The sequence below is a fragment of the Opisthocomus hoazin genome, chromosome 2 (genome assembly GCF_030867145.1).
Source record: "Opisthocomus hoazin isolate bOpiHoa1 chromosome 2, bOpiHoa1.hap1, whole genome shotgun sequence".
Classification (NCBI taxonomy): domain Eukaryota; kingdom Metazoa; phylum Chordata; class Aves; order Opisthocomiformes; family Opisthocomidae; genus Opisthocomus; species Opisthocomus hoazin.
Genome location: NC_134415.1, coordinates 116,140,486 through 116,158,180, shown reverse-complemented (window position 1 = coordinate 116,158,180; position 17,695 = coordinate 116,140,486). Strand labels below are relative to the sequence as shown.

General features: G+C 43.7%; 1 protein-coding gene across 3 annotated transcripts; it reads left to right on the top strand.

Moving 5' to 3' along the window:
• Positions 1-1,174: 1,174 nt before the first annotated feature.
• On the top strand, positions 1,175-11,308 carry E2F6 (E2F transcription factor 6). 3 transcript variants are annotated; one of them, XM_075414851.1, is made up of 7 exons: positions 1,175-1,476; positions 4,557-4,605; positions 6,914-7,124; positions 7,463-7,622; positions 8,682-8,795; positions 9,686-9,833; positions 10,558-11,308. In XM_075414851.1, the coding sequence occupies exons 1-7, from the start codon at positions 1,411-1,413 to the stop codon at positions 10,593-10,595; spliced, it is 786 nt and encodes a 261-aa protein (XP_075270966.1). In that variant the 5' UTR covers positions 1,175-1,410; the 3' UTR covers positions 10,596-11,308. The 3 variants fall into 3 exon arrangements, with proteins under 3 accessions (XP_075270966.1, XP_075270965.1, XP_075270967.1); XM_075414850.1 differs by having other exon boundaries at positions 6,914-7,130; XM_075414852.1 differs by having other exon boundaries at positions 1,176-1,467; positions 6,914-7,130.
• Positions 11,309-17,695: the final 6,387 nt, after the last annotated feature.

Genomic DNA, 17,695 nt, shown 5'->3' with positions numbered 1-17,695 from the left:
CTCCTCAAAGGCACGATGTCTGCTTGTCAGGAGACACGAAGCCTTGAGTTGTGCAGTTAAAGACGTCATGCAAATGTTGCTTGTCAGTGTTCACAGAATCACAGAAGGGTAGGGGTTGGAAGGGACCTCTGGGGGTCACCTAGTCCAACCCCCCTGCCGAAGCAGGGTCACCTACAGCAGGCTGCACAGGACTGCGTCCAGGAGGGTCTTGAATATCTCCAGAGAAGGAGACTCCACAATCTCCCTGGGCAGCCTGTTCCAGTGCTCCATCACCCTCAGAGGGAAGAAGTTCTTCCTCACGTTCAGACAGAACTTCCTCTGCTTCAGTTTGTGCCCGTTGCTCCTTGTCCTGTTGCTGGGCACCACTGAAAAGAGTTTGGCCCCATCCTCCTGACATCCACCCTTGAGATATTTGTAAGCATTTATTAGGTCCCCTCTTAGCCTTCTCTTCTTCAGGCTGAGAGATGCTAAAGTCCCCTCACCATCCTCGTAGCCCTCCGCTGGACTCTCTCCAGTAGCTCTTCATCTTTCTTGAACTGGGGAGTCCAGAACTGGACAGAGTACTCCAGATGGGGCCTCCCTAGGGCAGAGTAGAGGGGGAGGAGAACCTCCCTCGACCTCTACCTCTCTGTGCAACCTGTGCCAGTGCCTCATCACCCTCATGGTAAAAAAAATTCTTCCTTATATCCAGTCTAAATCTACCCTCTTTCAGTTTAAAACCATTACCCCTTGTCCTATTGCCACAGGCCTCGCTAAAAAGCCTGTCCCCATCTTTCTCACAAGCCCTTCTAAGGTACCGAAAGGCCGCAGTGAGGTCTCCCTGCAGCCTTCTCTTCTCCAGGCTGAACAGCCCCAGCTCTCTCAGCCTCTCCTCACAGCAGAGGTGCTCCAGCCCTCGGACCATCTTTGTGGCCTCCTCCGGCCTCGCTCCAGCGGCTCCACCCGCCCTGCGCCGAGAGCGGAGCACACGCCACGGCGGGCGGCAGCCGGCGCAGCGCCCGCCCTCCCGGCGCCCGAGGCGCGCACCCCGGGGCAGGCCCCACCCGCCCCGCTGAGGGGACGCCGGGCCCGTCCGCGCCGTGCACTGGCGGGCGGGAAGCGCGGGGTGGGCGGGGCGGCGGCGGCACGAGCGCGCCGCGGGGGCCGGTGGGTACGGGAAGCGACCGGAGGGAGGGAGAGAGGGAGGGGTGAGGCGGCCATCGCGGGCTGCGGCGAGGGCGGGAGGGCCCTACCGCCCCCTCCTCCCGGAGGTGGGGTGGGGATGGCGGCCTCTGCTTCCGACGCGGGCTCGCAGGCTCGTCGCGAAGGCCTCTGAGCGCCCTCCCTCCGCCGGCTCGCCTCGGGGCGAGGGAGGCCTGGCGCCGCGCTAGGCCGCGGCCGGCCGGGGGAAGGAGGAGGGGCCGGGCGAACATGGCCGGCCCTGCCAGGTGGGAGCGCCTGAGGCCGCTGCGGCCGGACACGCTGCGTGTGAGTGAGGTACAGGGCTGGCGGGGGAGGGGATGCTGCCTGCCGACGGGGCAGAGGGCGGGACGGCACCGCCACGCCTTGCTCCCGCAGCGGGAGGGTTGCAGGAGGTCCCCCCGAAGCCCTCCCTCTCGCCTGCCCGGCGGGAGATCCCCGGGCTGGGGGGGTGCGCGGCAGGGGCCTGGTGATGCGCCTCCCGCTCGCGGTTTAGCGGGCTGCCCGGGAAAGGAGGGCGTACGGAGGTTAGTCACAGTGCAGAGGGGCGGGTGTCTGACCTGTGCCACCTGCGGCCTCCTAGTCGGGTTGAACAGGTTGCAGCTATGTTTGAGGATAAGAGGCTACCACCGCGTATTCAATTTTTCTCTGAACATCTGTGATGTTCAGGTAATCTTTTTATACGCAGCTTCCACTCCTACTTTTAGAAATATTGTGAGGTAGCCAACAAAAAACAGGCCTACTTTTAATTCTGTGAAACTTCTTAAGAATGCTTATTTTTACTAACTTTCACTGTTGGGCCAAATGTTACTTGGTGGTATTGTCTTAAAGCTGCAAAAAACTTTACATGAGTTTTTACACTGGCAGTTGGAAATTTTGTATTATTGGAGATGATGACTGTAAGAAACAAAGGGTGTTGGGCACAGCTTCTTCATGTAGATGAATCAACTAGAGGTGATGCTTTCCTGAATCTGCTTCTCATAAACAGGGAAGTCAAGGATGTGGTAATCGTTAGCAGCCTTGGCTGTAGCGGCCACGGAATAGCGGAGTTCAAGACCGTGGGTGTAGTGAGGAAAGCTGGTAGCAGAGTACAGAACCTGGGTTTTAGCTTGTTGAGGCTTCTGGACTCCAGCTTATTCAGGCAACAGGTAGTTGAGATTTTGAGAGAGGCAACTTTGAAAGTTGGAGGAGCTGAAGAGGTGGAGGCCTGTAAGGACAGGGACATTTCATCCTGATACTCATGACAAGTAAATGTATTAAGGGATGGGCACAGCTATGCCTGCACTCCAGGGAGCGCAAAGAACATATGCAGGTGGTGTAAGCAGGGACAGGCTATAAAGGAGAAGGATAAAAACCATTGTCTGGACATGTAGGTATGATGCTAGGAAAGCCAAAGTTCTGCTGCTGAAACTAGCAAGGAATGTCAAGGGTGACAAGAAGAACTTTCACTGCTACATGAGTGGTGAAGGGGGGAGTGTAAACCAGCTGCTAAGTGGGGCAGGTGACTTAGGAAAAGTGGGCACAGATAAGGCTGAAGTACTCGGCCTTCTTGTGTGAGTCTTCAGAACTTATGTCCCCTAGGCTTTGTGTCTAAGAAACAGGATTCAAGGAGAGGAAGAACCAGCAATGGAAAAGTGTCAAGTTGGGAATCTCTTGAGAAATCTCAACCCATACGAGTCGATAGTACCCACTTGGGGTACATCCTGAGAGGGCTGAGAGAGCTGGTGGGTGTCACTGTGAGGTTGCTCTCTCACCATCTTGGAGGTGGAGGTCAGCTACACCTCAGTCATCCTCACTTCAGTCTCCTGGGAAGTCATGAAGTTCTCTCGGAAGCTGTTTTTAGGCATGTGAAGGGGAAGGCAACTGGGAACTGCCGACATGGCTGCACTTGCAAACTGATCACCTTTGGTGATGAAATTACTAGATCTGTAGATCCAGAGCCTTGGATGTCATCTACATTAGCTTTAGCAGGACTTTTGAAACAGTTTCCTGCATCATCCTCCTCTCTGAGTTGGGATGTTACAGATTGTAAACTACTAGGTAAGTAAAAGAACCTGGTTGGATCGTCAGACTGAGAGTGGATTACAAGTGGAGTTCCTCGGGGGTCTGTGCTGGGACCTGTCTTGTTGATAAGAGGAGGATGTAAGATGTACCCTCGTGATGTTTGTGTGGTGCCACAGACAGTGGGAAACCGGCTGGAAGAATGGGTCATCGGACACCTCAAACTTCAACCAAGGAGCTGGAAATTCAAGTGTGAAGTCCTGCACCTGGGCCTGCACGCTGCAGTGGTACAGGCTGAGGGACCACCCCGCTGAAGGGACCTGGGGGTCCCAATGGGCGGTGGGTAAATGTGTGCCAGCGCTGTGCCCTGGCATTGAGGCATGTGAGGCTGTATGAGCAGGAGTGTAGCCAGCAAATCAAGGGAAGTGATTCTTCTTCTGGATTTGGCACGTATTAGGCTGCCCCTGGAATGCTGTGTCCCATTTTAGGCCCACTAGTACAGGAAGGCTGTTGATAAACTGCTGAGGGAGCTCATTGAGCCACAGTACTTGCAAGGAGTTCACAAGAAGCTGGTGCCCGATGCTTTACAGCCGTGCATGATGGGTGGCTGAAAGGAAATAGCCATGAACTGAAACAGAAAAAGAAGCAAGAGAGGTTGCAACTTGATGTAAAGTGAAACTTTTTCACTGTGGAGGCGGGCAAGCGGTGGAATGGGATGCCCAGAGAAGTGTACCCTGCATCCGTTGAAATTTTGAAGACCTACATGGAAAGCCTTGAGTAAGCTGCTCTGATCTAGTGGCTCTTTTGTCTGGAGTTGGAGGTTGGATCCGAGACCTTCTCAGGTTTCTTCCAACTGGAATGAGTCTGAATTTGAAAATACTCCTTTTGTTAGATTGGGGTGAGTGGTGGAATGAAGCGCTTGGGCTCATCATATCAGTTTCTTGACCAGAGCAGACTCTGCTGCCAGTCTGGAAGTCAGTCTGGAAGTCTACTACAAAATAATTGTAATGCTGTATAATAGCAGTGTATCTTCTGTATGTGGGCTGTTACGTGCAATAGCTGATGCTTGTGTCTGCAGAGTCTGTACAGGTGTCTGTTTGTGTTGTGACCGTTGCCTGAGCATTAGGGAGTTTGGTGGTGTTTCCTGGTTTCCAAGACAGAGGGAGATGTGCTGAGATTAAGGGCTGAAAATTCTGACATGAATTAATGAGCATGTTTCCCTTCTATCCAGTGACGCTCCTTCACTGTGGTATCTGTTGAATTGTCAGCACTGCAACTGCTGTAGCATGTAATGTTGATTAAGGGATTTCTTCTGGAGAAGCTTCCTGGATAGATAGCATTTTATGTCAGTTATATTTTTTTTGTTTTTTCCCCAGCCACCAATGATCAGCCTGCATGTGGACGATGATGTACGGTTTGTGAGAAGTAAGTTGCTGTGTTCCATGTGTAAAGATTATTCTGGAAGTATTTCATGCTATTTTACAATGCTGAGTACACGCTGTAAACAAATGAGAAATTGTTATATATCCAATATAGGTAGAACAGGAGGAATGCTGCACACTAAATGAAATAACAGATAGGAAGCAACACGTTCTTAGTAGTTTTTCCTCTTTAAATCTGCTGCAAATATACCTTCCCACTGCTATAAAGAAATAACTTACAGGAAAAGTGAATTAGAGAAAGCTTAAACATCATGCTGGCAAATGTTGGTTTTCAACTGGTATTAACAAATGTAAATACAAGTTTGAGTGAATTTGCGTTGTTTTTTCTGTTTGGTTTTTTTTTTTTCTCACCAATTGAATAGTCCCACACATCTCACAGTGGCACAGTCCAAACCCGAGTTGTTGAACCTGTCAGTTCCCGTTAGGGAGTGCACAGTCTGGCAGCCATGGAATGGGGGTGATGTGCTCCGAGTAGAAGTGCACGTCTCATTCATCCTGGGAAAAATGCTGAAGTCTGAAGTAGAGTATTTCCTGGGGAAGTTTCCTTACACATGCACCCATGTGCACGAACACACACACACACACACACACACACACACACGTTCTCTTGAAGCGTAAGACTGGAGTATTGCTCAGTGACACAGTTTGATTGGATACGAAATACCTGGTTTGATTTGCAGGAGAAAAGACAAGTAGCAGCAGGATTTGACAGTCTTTCATTGACTCTAGCATCAGATGAATGCATGTGTACCATGTCTTTTTTGTGCTTCAAAAATACATACTTTTTATGCTCTATGCATACGTAAATAACAATCTGAAGTTAAACAAGCTGTTCATTAGTAACTGCTGTTTCTACGAATGTGCTGGTCATGGATTGTCACCATTTAGCACAAGGCGGCAATGAACAGGGTGGGCAGATGCTCTCTATTAACTCCCACCCGGGGAGGCGAAAAAGCAGGAAAAGGCAGAGAGACTTATAAATTGAATATTAAAACAGCTTTACTAATAATATTAATAATGAGAGAAATAAGGCAAAATATACAAAACCAATACTGAGTTTCCTGGAGCTGGTGTCCTGCCAGCAGCTGCCAGGAAGGCACCAGGAAGTCCTGGACTGGATTTAGCAGTAGATGGAAGCTGGATTCAGGAATGCACAGATTGGAATCTGGATCAGGATTGTAGGCAGGACAAGAGCAGGGTCCTCTTCAGAAGGCGGCCATGGACGAAGAGCATGAGACCCTCATGATCCTCCAGCTTTAAGCTATGACGTGCATGGCATGGAGTACTTTACTGGTCAGTAGTGGGTCACCTGTTCTGTCCATCCCTCCATGCGAGTACGACCCGTTATAACTCTTCACTTGTGGAACATAAGAGGTCTATCAACGACCTTGGCTGCTATGGTACTAATTATAAACATGGGCCTTCTCTGCATTCCATCCCTACCCTTAGCTCAGTAAAACTATAAACATCAGGTGTTACTGGATTTGGAGCGGACACTGAAAAATATGCAGCAGAATTCAGAAAAATGCAGTCAGTTAGAAGAACTTAGCTGACAGGAAAATTCAATAAAAGAGAATTGGTTCTGTTTTAACCAAAACCAGGACATGGGGGCACATAGCACAGGGATCTCTTTTAAACCTGTGGTGTCCTGGTGTCTGTAGATCTTTGTTGCGTTAGTAAATTAAACAATGAGATCACCAGTTCTTTTGCCCTGAGGCCAAATGGTACACCCAGAGTTTGTCCACATATTAAGTTCTCAGACTTCAGAACAGATTGGGTCACATCCAGGCTGAAACAGTCCCTGAAACCAGGCTAACTCCTGAACCCTGTCTGAATGTTGTCTGGGAGATCTTCTGGTTAATCTGGTCCAAAACGGTTAGAAAAAAACATTTTAACAGTTTTCATGGAGCAGATAATAGAACTGCAGTTTTCTGGCACTGCCCTGACCCTATCTATAGCTAACTGAAGGTATCATTGGTATTCAGTCAGTAGTCTGAACTCCTGTCCTACAGAACATACAGTTACACAACTATTAACGTCTGCACTAGCAGTCTGAGGTCATGAACGTTGGAAGAGTGAAGTTGCATGCTTGTTATTAAGATGCAATCATTGCAAACAAATGAAGGTGTATGTAGTTAATAGACTTTATATGATGCCATTGCAATGTCAGCATTAATGATAGTGTTTTCAGACTTTTATCTTCATTGCTACTTCATCACTTTTGTTTTCTTTAAGGAACACTTCATAGTCGTGCCGTAGCTTACCCTAAATGTTCTGTCAAAACTTTACAGGAAACCTGAAAGTCAAAAAGCCTCGATTTGATGCATCCTTGGTTTATTTGACCCGAAAATTCATGGACCTTGTCAAAACAGCTCCAGACGGTGTCCTTGATTTAAATGAAGTAGCAACAACGCTTGGAGTACGAAAAAGAAGAGTGTATGACATCACCAATGTGTTGGATGGAATCCACTTAATTCAGAAAAGATCTAAGAATCTTATCCAGTGGGTGTGAGTTGGCTTTGGAACTTCTAATTACTGAGACAGTAAAACCCAACGATGTTGAGTAATATTTATAACTTTGAGAGTATTTTTAAGCATATTGCATTCCTTTTAATAGTTAAAAATACTTCAAGTTCTTCTGTATCCTTAGGCTGTCTGAACTACTATATTAACAGGTATCAAGTACAAAGCACAACGAAGCGTATTGCAGGAATGGATGCCAGAGTTCCTTGTTTTTTTTCTATAAAACACAGTACTTTGGGGTTTTTTTGTACACTTTGTGTTCAATAAACAGTCTCTTATTTATATAAACATACTAGACAACTTTCATGTTCTTCTAGAGGTTCTAATCTTGACCAAGTTGTCGGAAAAGCACGAGAGCAGCAAAACCTTAAAGATGAACTTTCTGACTTGTCAGCTATGGAAGAAGCTCTGGATGAATTAATCAACGATTGTGCTCATCAGTTATTTGAACTAACAGATGACAAAGAAAATGCAAAATATCCTTTCAACTCTTGCATTACTTTAACACATGGTTTTGGTTGCAAGTACTTGGGTGTCTAGTAATAGGTGTAGCTGATACCACAGGTGTGCAGTAATACTTGGTAATGAGCTTTATAATAGGAAACTTACCGGTGATTTTATATTAGTGTATGTAAGTCACGTGCCCTGCTTCGCAGTATCATGCACAGTCTAGCCTGTTCTCAGGGGAGTGCTACTTGTGGGACCTTTCTGCTGCCGAAGAATGGAAGTGGGGCAATAGTCTTAGTACCCTGACCATGACCTTATTCTCTCCATTATAGAGTAAAGTTGTCTCAGGGGCAGGTCTTGACCTACCAGTGAGATTGAGTTGCTTAGTGAGATGGGAAAGAGGACCCAAAACATAGTCCCAGTGGCCTGTTGCCAGGAAGATACAACGGTACGTTGGTTGTGTCCTAATACTGTTCTGTCTCTTGGGAATGGTTCCAACGCAGTCTTATCTTTCAGATGGATTTTGACAACAGAAAAGGGATTTCGTTTAATATGACATAAACATTGGATTTTGGCTTCAGGGTTACAATAAAATATTACTTAGCTCTCTTGTCTAGCAGAATGTTAAGGTCTGTGCTCAGATGAAATGTGTCCATTTTCTGTGTGATACTAGGAAAACTTCTCATTACACCTTGCCTGTTCTGGTTAAGAAAATAATTCCATAGTTTTCCAGGAAATTATTTATGTGCATAGTTATCGCAAAACAAAGAAGTAGTTTCTCAAGGGCAACATTCCCTCTGCTGTGTAGACTTATGACAGCATCTGTGAAAACTGTTTGTCAAATTTGCTTGTTTTTTCAATACTGAATATCTCAATTTTTTTAAAAAAGCTTTCTCATTCCTGGAAATAAAGAAAAAAGGTTTTCCACTTGTTAGCTAATACTTAATTTTATAAAGCTAGTATTAAAGTAACCTCAGCTGAACTATTTACCACTTAAGTTGGTACTCTGCTTCAACATATCTTAACATCATACTCTTTGTTTCTGCCCATTAGCAAAGTACTTTACAGAATCCTTGACCAATGTATACACTAGCTTATGTGACATACCAAGATATACGTAGCATTCAGGCATTTCAAGAACAGATTGTGATTGCAATCAAAGCTCCAGAGGAAACCAAATTGGAAATACCAGTTCCTAAAGAAGTAAGTCTTATACATTTCTGTCTTAAGGGAGCGAAAGTTCTCAAATTTGATTCTTGCAGTAGCAATCAGTAATTGACTTGGTGTTTCTTTGTCATGTGTAGCAAAAATTGGTGCTTTATTGTTCTTGTGTTCCACTAAACAATGCTGTAGGGATAATAATCTTTTTTTCAATGTTCTTAATTGTGTAATCATCAAATTTGCTTTGCTGTGTGCACAGAAAGAGGTGATATTGTAGGAAAAGGACATACAAATCAGTAGAACCAGAAGACTTAGATCCACTGCATAGATCTCCAGGGTAAAAGGAGCTGGCTCTCATCCTGTGGAGATGGGAAAGATAAGATTTCAGAGGCTTCCTGAAGGAAAAGGCAGGATTTTAAAAGCTGCATTTTAGAGGGAACAGAATCTTCTCTCCTTTGTCCATTAAATTTGATATGCTCGGTGCCTTGCAATGTGATGTCTGCTGGAGGAGAGGAGTAGAAGTAATAGGACTTAGTTGCTTTGCCATATTATTAAAGCTGCTGTGTGCTCTGATTTGTTTTCTGATCCATGGCATTGACTTGTCAAGTTTTAAATTTTGTTACTCTTCCTAAACTTATAGTAAATCTTGCTCATATATCTAAAGGTCAGTAAAAAGACTAAACAAAGATTCATTGAATGCATGTTCATCAAAAATGAAACCTTGTTAGTTTAATGATGCTTAATAATTGGCCTACAGATCCATGTAAAAGTCATAAGTCATAATTTATGCAGAACTAGTAATACAGTTAAACCGTTATGTCATTCCTGTATTTGTTCTGTTCTTAATCTGCTGGCTTTAAAATATGTGCAAAAATAGATAACCGATGTGTGAGATTTGTTCTTTGGTTTATGTGCAAGTTGCTGTTTTATAGGATTGCATAGAAGTACATATGAAGAGCACGAAAGGACCCATTGATGTGTATCTGTGTGAGGTGGAACAAGAGAAGCCAGATGCCAAAAGTTTTGAAGATGTGGATACCGTCACTTCTGAAACTGAGCCATCGGTTCCTCCTGAGGAAGGTAGTGTCTTCCGTTTACATTTTTATTCCCGGGTAACATTTTTTTTAAAGGCGGTCATACCAGTCTGATAAAGTTGAATCCTACACAATTTTCTGGGCACAGTTTGTGGGTGAAGATGTGTGGGAGTATCGGAAATGCCCGCAAGAGAGGTCCGTGCTGTTGTGTTAGCCCACAGCCACAGGAGGTCGGGGAGCCAGGCACGTGCACGCATAGCAAGGCGCTCTGCTGCCCTGACCCTTTCCTTCCTCTGCTCAGTCCGGGCTTCCCGTCGGAGCTGCGCTCTGCGGGTGGAACCGTGCGTGTCAGTGCTCGGCTGCCTCGCTGCAGAGTCCAGCAGCTCAGCCGCAGTAGTTGTCATGAGAGTTAGGATGCTGTTTCAAGCAAGAGTGTGTGCTGGTCTGGCTCGCTACTGCCCTGTCTAAGGGAGTGCAGGCAGAGAGAGGATGTAGTATTTGATCTCCTAAAACAAGGCTGGCTGGAGTACAGTCCCTCGAGCCCCACTGCTGCAGGATGTTGTGGTTTAAAAATAAATGTGGCGGGAATTGCAGTAGCTCAGAACACAAAGATAAATTACTTTTAGCAGTGCTGCTTTATAGTTGAGGGGAAGAGTTGACTTTTTAATCTTAGGCATTTTTTTTTTACTTTATTTTCTTGCGAAATGACTCAGAATTGTATTTCCTACAATGACAGTAATCATATTCCCTTTTCTACTTTTCTTTCAAAGTGAGATCTCCGGGGGAAGAAAAAAAAGAAACCACCTGAGATGACAGATTAATTACAACTCAAAAATATAATACAAAATGTAAATATCTGTGTTATGGAGCTTTTCCAAAGCCGCTTGGATCTGCAAACTTACTAACCTGAAATATTCCAAAGTGTTTTAAGATTAAAACAGCAGTGGGTTGGTTGAGTGCTTTCACCGGATTGCTTGTCTTCCCAAGTCAAAAGACAACAGTTCCTAGAGTTGCTCTTGGGGGCTTTGTTTTCATAATTGCATGTGATCTGCAGAGCTTTGGGAAAATGGTATTTTTAGCTTATGAAATAATTTTAATTGACAGAAAACATAAGCAATTACTTCTAAAAGTGAAAATTTGAAAACGATTTCTGGAACGATCCATAATCCTTATGAGAATGTATATAATAAAGAAATGCACTTTTCAGTTTTGAGGCTGCACTACTACTAAGCAGGATTGTCAAATGCGAGGGTAACAAAGAACTGGTTGATCAGAAGCCTTCACTATAGGGAACAAGATGTAAGTATCATGAGAGTTACGCCTTACACTGTGTAGGTGCTGTTTGCATTGTTTGCATCCAGCTCTGCATGAACTGTGGTATCAACACTGAAGTGAAATAATTGGGCTTTTTGTATATATCTGTATCATGTCTAGGTAGTTACTGATGTAGATTTATTGAGATGGTTTGCACTTCTGCCTTTGTACAGCAAAGAAATAAAATAAGCTTATAAAAATATTAAATGGTGTAATCCTGCTGAAAGGTTGGTTTGTCTTTGTTGGAATTCCTGGGCTAACTACAAACATTAAAACTGATGTGAAAATTTTAACTCTGTTGGACATGGCGCTGGCAGCTAGCAGGTAGATCTGATTCCTGTGATACCACAATACCATAGCAATTTTCAGAAGACACACAATGATCAGTAACTATTTTAATTGGTCCCTTCCAGTTTCTGGAGTCTACATACAGCATAGCTTTAGCCGAGTACCATGATCTCCTTGTGACCTTAGCTTCCAAAAATATGTCAGATGCTTGAGAACTCCATCTGTATTCATCCATCTTTAGTATCTGTAAAAAGAAGCCTCCAAATTTTGATACTGGGTTTTCTAAGTGAATTAATTGTCACTGTACAAATGCCGTACTTGGGCTCGTTTCACTCCAGTACTGAAACGTGTTCTTCACAGTTTTCTGTGTGGGGAGGGGTGGGTTGGGTGGTTTTTAAATCGGAGCTCCCGAGTCCTTGTTTTCCCAGTCACGCAGTATCAACAACTACCCATCTACTCACAAGTGAGAACAACAAAGCTAATAAATCCCTGAACATTTTAACAAGGAACTCTACAGCTACTTTGACAGATGCTGTGAAATTAAATATTCTTTATTGTACTAATAAATGCAAATGGGGTAGGGCAGTTAATGCTGAAGAGTTTAAATATACCTAAGTACAGATTGAGAGTTAATCCAGTTTTCTATAAGGTTCACTAGTTCTGCAAAATACATAGTATCATACTATGCAAAATGAGAAGTACACTGAGTGCAAGATTGTGTCAGAAAATAATCTTGACTTCTTGTGTACAGGCTACCAACTTCCGGCTCCAGAATAATGGACTTCCATGTTGGATACTATTTTTCTGCATCTCTAGAAAAGGCAAACTACAGGATGAGCTGTTACAATAACAAATAAGAGCAAAGTGAAAGCACGTTTCATTCGTAGATCATATTAAAAATGGGGAAGATGCTCGTCCAGTGAAGCTGGGGGTGAAGGTTAAAATTCAGAAAAACTCTTTGCACAGAGAGTTTGTCCTTTTCCTTCAATGTCTGGCTTCTTTCCAGGTGGCAAACTTTCTGTTTGATTTTTGCATTGCAGTTCTGGTTTGGTGGGGAGAGGGGCCTGTGCCTATTGATGCCCCTACACTGGTTCAACAACTTGGTGTAATGTTTGCTGTGAAACGTGTAAAAATTTCTGCACCACCAACTAATCCTGAATGCTATGTGTTAGGGTATGATTTTGTTACGTGATGGTACAGCGTTTTAAACTGTGGAGCAAGGAAGAGTACTTTCAGAAAACAGCCATCTTATAAATGTTAAGAAAGTCCATCTTCAAAGGCAAAACGTTATTTAATTGAAACAGATTTTTCATTTTGAACAAATCTCTAGTGATTCTGTTTTTCCTCCTTTGTGCAGGTTTTCTAGCTGTAGAATTCATTTTTTAACTTCAAGCTACACGATTATCACAGTGAAATGGGAGAAGCTGTAATATGAGGTATACTATAATTATTTTCTTAAGTCGTTGTTACTGTTTTAATAATGCACCTTCAGTGAAACAGATGGACTTTCGAAGATTAAACCACTTTGTTGTTACTACTTGGATACGTACAGTATTATCCCCTTGCAATACTGGGAGCCATGTGCTGTATAAGCCCAGTACGCTAACTAGCTGAAAAGATCAGACTGGGACTCGAGGCAAAGTTACCGAGTGACGCTGAACTTAAACACAAGTTACACGCTCACTTAAAAGTAAATGTGATAGGACCTTACTATGTACTTGTATAATAATGCTTGATTTTTTTAATTAAGACTGAAGTATTTTTGTTGAGTCCCTCTCTGTCCATTTTCAGCATATTTGTACGTGTAAGCCCTTCCCTTCGCCATTTGAGGACTCCGCCTGTAATCAATGAAAAAGCTCCAATAGAGTTTTTGTCTTCCCTTCAGTAAGAACGGCTGAGCGTCTGAGTGCATTATCAGCAACAGCAACCGCCAGGAGCTGCAATTATAAAACGGCCTGGTTTTGCTGACTCTGTAACTGGAACAAACGCCACATGTTGCCAGTCCAGTCCTTATTTGGATGGGAAATTGCTCGTCAGAGTTTGCAGATGTGAATTGCAGTTGTTGAATAATGTGATTTGTAAAGAAGAGAGAAGATTGCTTTAAATTATTATCTTTTGGAAAGCACTTAAAAGGCAGCAAATTCCTTCATTTTGAATAATTTTTTTGTTGTGTGTGAAGAGCCTCAGTTACAAGCATAATTAAATTATAACAATTTCAAAAGTCGCTTCAGCTTTTGTGATTCGGAGCGGTGAAGTTAGCCTGCCCAGGAGACAGCTGGCTGGTCCCGAGCGGCCGGAGCCGACTGCAGGCTTTAAAGCCCTGTGTGCTCCACCATCTCGGCATGCAGGCTGGTGCGGACGCGCCGCTGGCACTTGAGTAACCGCTGCCGTGGTTGTGCGGAGCAGTCCTCTGCCATTTTTGGTTCTGCTTCTGATCTGCCAACGGTAACTTGTGAGAAGTGTGTTGAGGCTAAAGTCACATAAATTATACTTGGTTGTGTACAGTTTATATAAATTCTACACAAGGCTGCTCACACAGATGTGTACTGAAGGACTGGGATACTCGTTTGTAAAATAAAATGGTGTATGTTTAGAAGGGACTCTTAATGGTGCTTGGAGAGAAAGAGAAGCCTGGTTCTCTCCATGGGTCTCATACGTGGTTCCTCCCCTTCCTTTCACCCCCCCGCAGCCCGACGGTGGGCTGCGCTGTCTGGACACCCGCCGCGTATTCGTGGCCTCGCAGTCACTTCTCACAACCCGATCCACGAATGAGGCCGTTTCTGTGACCACCCCTGGATTAGGTGATGGGGCAATAGGAGACGATCCTACAAGTTGTAGCAGCAAATTCAAAAGTGCAAGCTCAGGACATTGTTACCCTTTTATTGGGTTTTATTGGGCCTCTAATATCCTTCTTCAAAAAGCAAACTTGGCACTTCAAATGAAAATTTCAGGAATCTAAAAATGTGCAAGAAGCTATTCAAGTTCTTGGAACAGTTTTGCTTTCGGTCTGTTGTAGGTTCTAATGCAAATCCTGCACAGAGTTGCTTTTAGATAATGCAGTATTTTTTTCCAGACAGACAAGCAATTTTGGTTTTGCAGGTGTCATTTTCAAAGGAATTCCTTTTTCTTTCTTTGTTTTTCTGTCTATAACCAGAAAAATGTCACAAGCAAGTTATACCAGTAGTTGTTGCTTCTCTAACATGCAGCCAAAGCACGTCATGAAAAATGAAACAAAAATTGGTAAAGTTTTTCTTGCAAATTAGGAAGGTGTCAAATCAGATCTAAAGTTTCAGCAAACTCAGAAAGGGAAAGGCTGTTTTTATACATATTTTAATTACAAGGCATACAATTCTTCAGAGGCTTGCTGTCTTGTAAACCTAGGATAACATTTGTGTGCACAAGTTGTGACCTCAACATTACAAGAGTTCATTTCCAAATGCGAAACTAGAAGTCATCTGTCAGGAGAAAAGTTCAAAGTCCAGTAAAAACATTTTAGAATTTCTTTGGATAATAAAGTTTTAAAGGGGATTGTAAATTAGAGATGGGCCCAGACCTTTAAGCACAATTTAAGCAGCAAATACCTGCAAACTTCAAAACAAGGCCAATAGGCCCCATGTTTATCTCAGTCATTAAGCATAAGCTTAGACACAGATGAAGCTAGATATAGACTTCTCTAAACATCGGGATTTCTGGCTGAGATTCAGTGTGACCAAAATATTTGTGAGACAGCTGAGATTCCAGCAGAGGAATTCTGGATCTGGAAACATCAGGGAAGGGGGAATTTCCCTCCATTATTTGCAGCAGTAGCTCTTTGTAGGCAGTTACCTCCCTCTTTATTTTCTTTACAAGCAGGCAAAAGCAAGTTCTTGAACACGGGTATCCATATGAAACATATCCTACTAAATATGGCAAGTGGTAAAATTTTAGCATGGTGTCTGCAACGAGGGAAGGCATTAATGCAATTTTGAAAAGAAGGACACACGGTCAGTATCTTTAATGCTGTTATTACTAAGATCCATCTGCCTGCAAACTACAATGAGACCGTCTTCTGATGTTCTCATCTACTAGGCTGGACTCTGCCTCTGTCCTTCTTCAGGAGTGTCCCGAAAATAAATCGTATGTAGAATGAACAAATCAACGAATGAGCTGTAAAACTTCCTCTGCGATCCCTAAAACACCTACAAAAACAGGGCACAATATCCGCATGCTGCCTCCGTCCCTTATGCTACAGCAGGCTGCACAGAATTTGTAGTCAGGAGCAGAGAACTCTGATTTACTTCATAATGCTACTCCCCACAAATCGTCAAAGAACCTTTTTACCAAGCAATGTTCCCATCACCAGTGCCAGCAACACTTCAGTTTTGCATAAGAAACAATTTCTCATGGCAAAAATCCCCCTGGTGTTAGAGACCGATTCAAACTTAACTGCCCAGCAGTGACTGCAAGGCCTTCAAACTGGTGAGAAGCTATCCAAGATGATGATTTCTGTCCTTACGCAACTGAAAACAAACACCTATGAAATAATGCAAAATGATCCCATCCTGGGAGAATATTAATGAGGGAAATACAGAGATTTGCCTGAAGAACTGCAGGATCAATTCTTCCTGTCATTAAGGTTTGAAAATAAAAGCAAAATACTACGAAAACATTAGCGTTGCCTTTCTTTTGAGATCAAACAAGTCTTAATTGCAGATTTTTCTTGGAGAACTGAATAAAGGGATAAATACAAATGTTAGTCTTTCAATTGCCAAAGTTGATACATAGGTTGGCAATCTCGGTGCAAAGATCAGTGGTTTTGATTTGTTTGGGAAGTATCAAAAACACTGGCAGCCCTGGGCCACTGAATAGCACAAAAGGAAAATATGGATTACTGTATATTTATTGATTAATTATGTGTTTATTCCAGTCTGAAAGACTCCAGACTGTATCAAAAATCCACTGCTGATTGAAGCTCAGGAATCTTAACTTCTTTTTAGAAAGGAATTACATTTGCGACACTGAACGATCACTTCACAGATTCTTAAAAACAAGTATGTTCCACATCAACATATCTCTTATTCCGAGTCTAGAAAATACTGATCCTTTATACATGGAGAAAATATAGACTGTTATAATCTGGACAGAAAAAGTTGGAAGGCTGTCCAGATAGATATTGTCTGTATGCTGTGTATGTGTCTCTGAGGATCTGTTGCCTGGAAATCAAAACAGGACAACAATAATTGTTTACATAGATGTTCCCTGAAAACTTCTCAGGCATTTATGCTCCCTCTGCTGGCTTTATGCCAATCAACCATTTCTTAAATTGACAAGTGGGAGCTATTTTTGTGAGACAAAGAGGGAAGTCTGCAAAACAGTGTTTACGATTTGGAGAGAAAATGATACAGCTGAGGGAAAAAAAACTCATCCCCCCCAACACCACTTAAAAAGTTCTTTTATCACCTTTGAAATCAAAACCTGATCAGGATGGTGCCTGTTTATTCAATTAATTGCTTCCGATCAGTTTAACAAAATCGAGGTTCAAATAGAAACAGTCGTGCAGCCGTGTGCTTTATTGACAACAAAGGGTGCCTCTGAAATCGGCATGAATCACATGAATAAATTATACTTGGAACTGAATTGTGACACTGCCGTATTTTATACAGGCAATTCTCAATTTAAAAGTAATCATAGTATCATAACGGTAATGCTGGTAGCAGAGACAAATTACTGAGATACAGAACTATGACTGTCAGAAGGATGAGGTTTGGGGTTTCTGTTTCCATACAGAGTGTGTGCTGTCTCAGTGTGGGCTGTCCTCTGAGGACAGCTTTACTCACGTGCAAACCCATCTGTCCTTTCAACACCACATCACCCTGTCATCAGGCCGCTTGCCCCACTAGACAAATCCATGCCCATCTGCAAAAAAGGGGGTGACTGCCTTGATTTCCTTTGCAAACTCAGAAATCACAGAATCACAGAATCACAGAATCACAGAATAGTAGGGGTTGGAAGGGACCTCTGGGGGTCATCTAGTCCAACCCCCCTGCCGAAGCAGGGTCACCTCCAGCAGGCTGCACAGGACCTTGTCCAGGAGGGTCTTGAATATCTCCAGAGAAGGAGACTCCACAACCTCCCTGGGCAGCCTGTTCCAGTGCTCCGTCACCCTCAGAGGGAAGAAGTTCTTCCTCATGTTCAGACGGAACTTCCTGTGCCTCAGTTTGTGCCCATTGCCCCTTGTCCTGTCACTGGGCACCACTGAAAAGAGCTTGGCCCCATCCTCCTGACACCCACCCTTCAGATATTTGTAAGCATTTATTAGGTCCCCTC